The 9,477-nt window shown below is 41.9% G+C and overlaps 1 protein-coding gene across 1 annotated transcript in view; it reads left to right on the plus strand.

Annotated features, from left to right (window-relative positions):
* The window catches only part of SMS (spermine synthase), a 52,268-nt gene extending 48,834 nt beyond the window's left edge, over positions 1-3,434 (plus strand). The window contains exon 11 of the mRNA XM_063343082.1: positions 536-3,434. Coding sequence (XP_063199152.1) covers positions 536-578 — 43 coding nt within the window. The 3' untranslated portion in view covers positions 579-3,434. The remainder of the gene's footprint in view (positions 1-535) is intronic.
* Positions 3,435-9,477: the final 6,043 nt, after the last annotated feature.

Below are 9,477 nucleotides of genomic sequence, written 5' to 3' on the forward strand. Positions count from 1 at the left end.
GTGAGGTATTTAAGAGGCAGTAGACATTTAAATCTTTGCCCAGTAAGATACCTGGACACCTAGTGTTCAACTACTGAACATCTCAGTATTAATTTTGTGCCTGATTGTGTCTGCATTAGGGGTTCACAAATTCTTTCCTAGTCAAGCTTGCTGCTTTACAGTTGAGAAGATGAGCAAGAGGGATCCCAACTCGGTGAACGTGATCAGAGTTTTGATCGCTCTTCCCGAAGTACTTCTGTAGTTTGTGTTCAGTGGTTGCAATGCAAAGAAATGCACCACCTGAAAATCTGCAGCAGGAATTAAAAAACATGGGATTGCAAAGGGTTGTGGTTTCAGTGGAAATGGCATGGTCTTTTGAACTGATAAGCCAAAAAGAGGATTCCAGGAGATTTCACTTTTGAGAGTTTTACCTACTCCATGTTTACGAGCTGCCAGAAGTTTTCAGAATCGAAATGTAAGTGAAAAGAACTACTTCCATTCCACCTGTGTATTGCAAACATTGCTTTTTTTTCCCTTAACTGCGTATTTTCTCCAGATGGGTATTCTACACTATTTGGAAGAAACAAACTGACATCTGAACATCAAGATTATTTGAGATTATCCTAAATGTACATGCTGCATGGAGCATATAGGCCTGCTACGTGCTGCATATTGGCATCTTGAACCTTTAAATTATACGCTGTAGATGATCCTGAAACTTAGTCATGCTATTGATTGTGAATTCTTTAAATGTTTTTTATTATTATTTTAATTTAAAAGCAAATGGAAAATGTATATTTTGATGAGCTAGGGTGTTATTTTTGAAAGTCAACTTAAAGATGAATTAGCAGCAAAACTATATAGCTGCTGAATGCACTGAACCTTTAGAATGTGATCCTTTTTATTTTTTTGTAGATCTTCACAAGCTGATTGATTAAAAAAGACATCTTTAGCATTTCATCCCTGAAGGGTTGTCCATGGAGTTTCTTTTGGGTTGGTTTTTTTTTGCTTTGTTCTCCACCAGACTTTTATCTATGGTGCTTTTTAAGGATGGAGGGAGTTTTGTTTGATTTTTTTTTAAATGAACACCACAGTGCTTCCATATAGAGAAGGGCATAACTTAAAAAAAAAAAAAAGGGGGGGGGGGATCTTCTAAAAGGATACCCCAAATCCTTCATTTCATTGCAAAGGGAAGAAAGAAAGTCTTAATTTTTATTTACTCCCGTTTCATTTATCATTGCGGTAATGTCTTCTGCAGGAGAGGAATCTTTGACCTTTCACCTCATGGAATTCTTTAGCTGCTGCCACTCTGATTATTTGGATTTTGATATGGATTTAACAGTAGGTTATAGAGGCACTTTGAACTCTATCAGCATGAAAATTAAAGCTGGTTTTCCATCCCACCACAGTGCAAGAAATCGAGTGTAATGAGGTTCTTGTGGGCATACACTCCTCAGCCTTATGGGAAGCACTGGGTTCTCGAAGAAGGAAGGGTTGCTTTAGAGGGCAAAGGAACGTGGGTGTGATCTAGATTCACGTGCACCAGTACTGAATGCTTGAAATATTGAATGTATATATACTTCAGTAGGGCAAGTCCTGGTCGTGTTGCCCTAGATCGATCATGTTGTGTGTGCCTCTTGCTGAATTAGATTCACTTCAGTGTAAAAATCAATGGAAGCTAGGTTGCGTTGGAGTTTTGTTCTGAAAGATAAAGCATTTTTCTTTAACTGTTTGTCATGTTGTCTGAAAAGTTATATTTTTCTAACAATGTTCTACGTACTTGCTAAATCTTTGCTTTCAGTGTTTAAAAGATCCCACCACTTCAAAGGAGGTAGGAAGGCCATAACCATTCTGTGCATTTCTGTATGTTTCCAAGATAGAATAAAAAGTGCACTATTTCCCTAAACAGTCAAATCCTGAACCATGACGATTTTTTTTTCCTTCAGCACCTAGTATCAACATTTTCTCAGTTTTATTGGAGGAAGGTGATCACCTCCCTCCCCCAAGATACTGCTAATGAAAGCAAAACAAACAAACAAAAGCAGCACTCCTGAGATCTGTATTCTTAAATCATACGTAAAGAAAAATTTTCCTGCGTCCCATATATGTAAACTGTTCATGAAATCTGAGTAGCCTATGTAGAATTCCAGAGTGATACTGGAAAACTTGCAAAAATTTGCTCTTGATTTGGTAATTATTTTTGTATTGTACAGTTGTGCTGTTAAAATGCTTTCAGTTTGGAGAGCCGATAGAAGTATTCTTCAGTCATTGTTTTAAATTATTGCAGTTAATGTTGATTCTTTAATATACATGGCAGACAGTTTTTTCCATGGCCTATAGCTGGTGCATCCTAAATACTGTCAAAGAGCAGAGCCTCTCTCTAAACAGGAGAGAAGTGTCTTGCATTTCCCTGAGTATTTAGCCCTTGATATTATTGCCTATGACCTAGTAGTGACCCGTCATTTATGATACAGGACTGCAATCAGTACATTGTATAGCTGCGAATGAACGCAGGTGTCCTATAAAGAGTTAGGTGTATCCTTAACTTTGCAAGCATGAATATTCCCATTGATTCCTAGTATGATTACTCGTGTAGGTGAAATTAAGCACACAGGCATTCACTGGGACGGGGCTTACGGCATATGTGTTCCTGAGTGAGATTGATAGATATAGAAATCGGCCACAAGAAGTGGGGGCAGTTGTTTTTTAGCGAAGAAACTTAGGAACTGGAAGATGACATAATGTGCTTGCTGTACCAAGGCTAGCACTTTTCTTTAGCATTGCTGCGCAAGGCTGCCTGAGCACAGAGATGTTTGGGTGTGCGGGGATGTTCTATAATCGGTTCCCGGAATAACCAGGGACCTGAATTACTTATCGATAGGTGCGAGGCAGCAGTGCTTGCAAGTCCTTCTTTTTCAACTGATATAGTATAAAGAGAGTTGGAGGAATTATTTTTTTCTCTTTAAACTTTTTTTTTAATGTAGATTTTTTTTAAAAAAAACTGATAGATGCAGTATAAAGAAATTCAGCAAACACTGAATGTTATCTTTATATTTTTTTAAGTTGCTGAATTGATTCTGAGCAAATATATACACACTGTCAGTCTTTATTTATTTGTTGCTGTAGCGTAGACTTTTTTTCTTTAAAAGGACAACAAGCCTCTTTGTGTTAGAATTTTCAGATGCAAACTGCTATAGCTGATGAGTTTTCCATGTTTAAGGCCAGTTGGGAATTAGCTGTGATTGCTGCGCTATGTATGCAAACAGTTCCCAAGATATGGTTAATACTAGGGTTTTGTTAATTATTCTTTGCACTAAATGCTGCGTCCACCTAGAAATGTGATTTCAGTATTCAAAAACTTGACTGGTAGTAGTTTGTGCAAAGAGAAGACTGCTGGCGTTGTATCTACTGCATCGGTGCAGTGCACGTGTTAAAATAAAGGTACACTATTATTACTTGCGTGTTTGAATTGTTAAATATCTTGTGGATTCAGTGTTGAAATGACAGAACTGGTGGGTATGATGCTTACCATTGTACCTCTTTTTTCTTTTCCTTGTCACCTAGAAAATATAAAGGTAGTTAAAAGTTCTTCTATTGAGTATCTCCTGTCTCTTTCAGATTAATAAACTCAGTTATTTTCCATATAATATAAAATATTCCATAGTATGGAACGGCACACTGATGTTTGCAATTGGGAGGATCACTTCAGTGATTTTTGCCTAGAAAGAGTCAACTTTCGGTAGAGTACTGTAGATGTGAATTCTTTGGAGGTCTGTAAGTGTAAGTTCTAGTTTTTACGCTGAAGCAGCAAATTGGCTTTGGGTGGCGGTGTGACTCATTGTGTGGCATAGAGAAAAGATAGGCTTAGGAGAAAGAAGTGAGACATTAAAGGTGATACAAGTTTTGGCACAGAAGTTTAAGGAAGAGAGAGAAGGGCATGAACAGGCCAGGCCCATTGAAGAAGTTACTCTGGGGTGTGATTCAGAAAGATTAATAATGTCAGACAACAGAAGAAGGATGTGACTTCTAAAAGAGATTGTAGAGAGATGTACATAAGTTCCAGCTAACTGGAAAGGAGAAGTATTTACATCTGTCCTAAGTACAGTGATAGCAAATGATTTGGCAGTTGGGAAAAAGACGGGGGAAGGCTTAACTTTTTGAGGGGAAAAAAGGTCTCACATAAAGACTTTGAGGGTAGGATAAAGAGTTATTTTAGAGTCCCTACATGCATGGCAGGGAAGATAGGTATCTCTTACTTTTTTATTTTCACTGTTTAGAGTTTGAGGTGTTGACAGCTTGCTGGAAGGAACAAGGCGAGGGGACAAGTGAGAAGCAGAAGAGTACTCAGTTTCTTATTTTAATTTAGGAATAGGAGACTGCAGATGATGTTGCCTGAGGCTAATAGGAGGAAGCTGGCAAACCTTGCCCACAGAAGAAGAGTGGCTGCAGTCATTGAAGGAGATGTTGAAGGAGCAAGTGAGAGAACTAGCAAAGGAAGTGAGTGCAGGAGTGATTAATAATAGCATTGAGCAACATAGGAAAGTGCCTTTTTGAAATGCGGGATGCTTTAGGAAGTAAGGAGTTAGAAATGTGGAATGGGAATAGTGGAAGGATATGAGAAGTGAAGAAGTTCAAGTGGTCATACATTTTGGTGAACTGGTGAACTTGAGCTTCAGAGATTAGAAGTGGAGAAAGTAGAAGGGAAGGGAAGAAGAGGGTAAAATGCACTTCCATCATTGGAAGCATGATGACAAGTACTCCTGTGCTGTGTCAAGGGAAGAAAAGATGCTGGAGCAAGAGCAGTTAAGATGGGAAGGAACTGGGGGAGTGAGCCAGGAGGAGGAACCAGAAGCAGGATAGCACAACAGATACGGTGGGAATTTGGGGAGCACATTGAGATGTATAAAAAAGGAGTGCCGGTCACACTGCCCAGCTTGTCATTTGTAGATATCATGGAGAAGGAAGAGAGACTGGAAATGTTAAGGTTTTTTTTTTTTCTACTGAGTAACGATTGCAACATGGCTCCTAAGTATTTCAGGAGGAAAAGAACATAACCGCTGGAAATGAAATGGTGACCAAAAGGAAACTATTCAGATTAAGGAGTGTTTAGGGTAGACAGATTACCCAAGCAAATAATTACAAAATTCATGAGGCCCAAAGGAAAGGGAACTGTGGGATTTAACTGAGTCATGGGTTGTTATTGTGAGCGCGGAAGGGTGGGAGGCAGAAGCATACCAATGGCATCTCTGCTGTCCTCGGCTCGTGGAATTGGGAAAACTGATCAGAACCAGCAAATGTATGAAAACAAATGGCCAAAAATAAAGCACTGCTTCAGCCATTATAGGGTTTTTCATCTGACTTCAAAGTGCCATGACAATTTCATTATATCTTACTGGGGAGGATAATAGGCTTCATGACCTCAGTGATGAATGCACAACACATTCTGTGCCATGTTGCCTGTGCAGCACTATTAGTATGTTTTACTTTGAAAGACCCAAAGACTAAAGTATTTTATTGATGTATAATGGAAACATCTTGGTGTGAGTAGTCTTTGTGTATACAAAGACAAGCAGCAATGGAATTTTAAAACAATAGTGGTAGATGAGAATAACAAAGGTGAGTATATACAGCTATGCGAAGCTCTTTTTTTTTTTTTATAGTAGCTGCTAATGTTATCTAACACATCCCTATTTAACTTTTCTTTAGTTAATAATCAAAACTGATGTTTTTGCTTTTTAAAAATTATTTTATCTTATTCCATGTTTTGTCCAAATTCTGCTCTTACACTTTACATTAGGACATTCTGAGAAATTTCTTCCTAATGATTGGCATCTCCTGTGACACTTAGGTGTTTTTGATGAAGTTTTATAGCCACTGGTTAGTTATTTGGGGTGGAAGGATTACTGTAAATGAGGGTTTTCTTCAGGCAACAAATTTTTGACAGTTCATTGTTTAAAACCCCAGTGAAGACTGACAGAACAATTAAAGTAACGTGCATTGACTTCTATTTTTAAAAAGGGTGGCATCCTTTTGAAATTTTTACCTGTGTTGTGTAGTAAAGAAGTTGGTACTATCATTATAAAATTCTTGCCATATATAGCAGTTAACTACTAGGGAAAGGGAAAATACTGGTGCGTAATTTATGGAGTTGGTTTTGAGACAGCCATGTGCCTTAAGACGTTATAGTTGAGATGCACTTCAAGTCTACTTCTTTGGGATCTTGACCACCTACTTAGTGAAGCCCTGTGTGGCCTTTTGCCTCTGTGGTGGCTGGGATCAGATGCCACACCTCTGGCTATCTCAAATGAAGAAATGGTTGAGCGGGCCTAAGACTGCAGCAGATATTAGACAGTGCGAAGGAAAGCAAAGACAATGTCTCTGGCCTCTACCTGCTGATGTATGAACAGAGTTAAGTGACACCAAGGACATGGAGTATGGGTAGCTTGTAGTCATATAGCTAAGTCTCTCTCATGTTGATTGTTTACTTTTGCAGGTACAAAGTGAGCTCAGGGAAAATATCCACGTTTCTGGGAGACCTGATGATCTTAATACTAGGCAGGATGCTGTGTTTTCATTATGCACGTATTTTGTTGTTCCAGAGACTGTATGGGGTGTGGGCTAGGAATGGCTGAAGGTACCTCAAAAGCAGAAGGCTGACCCAGGCTGGCCCAAAACCTTACAGTGGAGAGCTTGCCTCTGAGAACAATCCAAAGCCATCAGCATATAGAATGGGAAGTCACTGAGCTTGTCTGTCCCCAGCCTGAGTGCGTGCAGTTGGTCCCTTTTTCTATCAATAACCTCTTGCTGCGTTGTGTTGGCAGGCTTGCTGTGGGTGCTGTTTGCACCTGGGCAGTAAGACCAGAGCAGTCTGGGAGCACTGGGTATATTGGGCCAACTGATATGTGAGGTGCAGTGCTCACCCAGAAGCCTACCTTCTGGGAGTGCTAGGTGAGCTGCACAGGAGACAGCTGCAGGATGGGAAGAGGGACAAAAATGAGACTGGTGGCTGTGGGTAGACCACTGTTCTCACCACAAGGGAAGTCTGCAACCCACAGCCTGTTTATGGGTTCCCTGCTGGTAGGGGGCGGGTGAGACAGTGGACACGGGTCACCTGAGGTCTTCTGGAGGACCAAGTGCAAGTTGCAGGAATGCCTGCCTGGAACACCTTCAACCTGAGGAAAAAAAAAAAAAAGATACTTGAGAAGTGAATGACTGGGAAGACAAACATGGCAAGAGACTAATTTAGTGCTATTCAAGGTAAGTAGAGAAAGAGACATCCTCATTAACACCATTTTTAAGTCCCAGCCATTTTTAAGTTGCTGACTGCTTAGCCTGGACACATGAAAATATTGACAACTTTTAGAAGATTTATCCCTAATAATGAGATAGGTTGTTCTCTTGAGCTAAATCTAAAGAGTTAGCCACTATCCATCATACTTGTGAAGTTGTGGTAGTCTGGTGAAGTTCCCACTGATGGGAAAAGGGGAAACATAACCCCCATTTTTAAAAAGGGAAAAGACTTGAGGAACTGCAGGCCAGTCAGTGTCACCTCTGTGCCTGGCAAGATCATGGAGCAGGTCCTCCTGGAAACTTGGCTAAGGCACATGGAAAAGGAGGAGATGATTGGTGACAGCCAACATGGCTTCACTAAAGGCAAGTCATGTCTGACAAATTTGGTTGTTTTTTTATGATGGGGTTACAGCATTGGATGTACCTGGACTTGTGCAAAGCATTTGACACTGTCCCACACGACATCCTTGTCTCTAGATTGGAGAGATGTGGATGTGGTGGATGGTCCACTTGGTGGATAAGGAGTTGCCTGGATGGCCACACTCAGAGTTGTGGTCAATGGCTTGATGTCCAAGTGGAGACTGGTGATGAGTGGCATTCCTCAGGGGTTGGTACTGGGACCACCGCTGTTTAACATCTTTATCGGCAGCATGGGCCATGGGACTGAGCACACCCTCAGCAGGTTTGCTGACAACACCAAGCTGTGTGATGCGGTCGACATGCTGGAGGGGAGGGATGTCGTCCAGAGGGACCTGGACAGGCTTGAGAGATGGGCCCATGTGAACCTCATGAAGTTTAGCCAGGCCAAGTGGGTTGGGGCAATCCCAAGCACAAATACAGGCTGGGCAGAGAATGGATCGAGAGCAGCCCTGCCAAGAAGATCTTGGGGATGTTGGTGGATGAGAAGCTCAACAATAGCTGGCAATGCACACTTGTGACTCAGAAAGCCAACTGCATCCTGGGCTGCATCAAAAGAAGTGTGGCCAAGGGAGGTGATTCTGCCCTTTTACTCTGCTCTGGTGAGACCTCCCCTGGAGTACTGCATCCACTTCTGGGGCTTCCAACATAAGAGGGACATGGGCCTGTTGAAGTGAGTCCAGAGGAGGGCTGCAAAGATGCTCAGAGCATCTTTGCTCTGAGATGCTCGGAGCACCTCTTCTATGAGGACAGGCTGAGAGAGTTGGGGTTGTTCAGCCTGAAGAAGAGAAGGCTCCGGGGAGACCTTATAGCAGCCTTCCAGTACCTGAAGGGGGCCTACAGGAAGGATGGGGAGGGACTTTTATCGGGGAGTGTAGTGGTGGGACACGGGGTAACAGTTTTAAACTGAAAGAGGGGAGATTTAGATTAGATATTAGGAAGAAATTCTACTGTGAAGGTGATGAGACACTGGAACTGGTTGCCCAGAGAAGTTGTGGATGCCCCATCCCTGGGAGTGTTCAAGGCCAGGCTGGATGGGGCTTTGAGCAGCCTGGTCTAGTAGGAGGTGTCCCTGCCCATGGCAGGGGGGTTGGAACCAGGTGATCTTTAAGGTCCCTTCTAACCCAAACCATTCGGTGGTTCGATGAGTTGAGCTGCTGCCAAAGCCTTTCTTTTGTAGTGTGTATCTTAAGTCTATGGGTCATGCTAGAACTACTGTAAGAGCTTGCTCACAAGACAGACCTAACTGCTAGGTTTGCTGAGACTGGAAGGTATAGTCCCCCTTGTCCCCTGTCTCTCTGAACTTCTATTTCTGGATGTGCTGCAAATGCACATGAATATGCAGAGAGGTATGAAAATTTAATTAGCCATAACTTCTCAAAGATCAAAAATATTTCAGGCTTTCTTGGCTGAATAATGGAGTGTTTTTGAAAATCTATTCAACCTCGTTCCCTCAACGTTACAGCTTGCATGAAGGGGTTGCTGTGGAGGCATTTCTTCTGGTATCTACGCCACGTAAATGGTCCCAGCCATCTTCTCTACACTCCCACCTCTTCGTTCTCACCCTGCATGAGCTCCTTTGCTGTGAGAGTTGCAACTAGCCCCCCTGTGGCCACGTGGCAAACCGATTAGGTTAAAAACGAGCGAGCAGAGATGTTAAAGAGATGGGAAACTTGATCTCACTTCAGCTACGCTGCTGAAATGAATGGATGAAAAAGCAATCTGTGTTTAAAATGGACCTGTGTGGTTCATCGTGTTGCCAGACACGCAGCTGTGCCGACGGACCTGAGT

The sequence above is a fragment of the Chroicocephalus ridibundus genome, chromosome 1, assembly GCF_963924245.1.
Source record: "Chroicocephalus ridibundus chromosome 1, bChrRid1.1, whole genome shotgun sequence".
Lineage (NCBI taxonomy): Eukaryota > Metazoa > Chordata > Aves > Charadriiformes > Laridae > Chroicocephalus > Chroicocephalus ridibundus.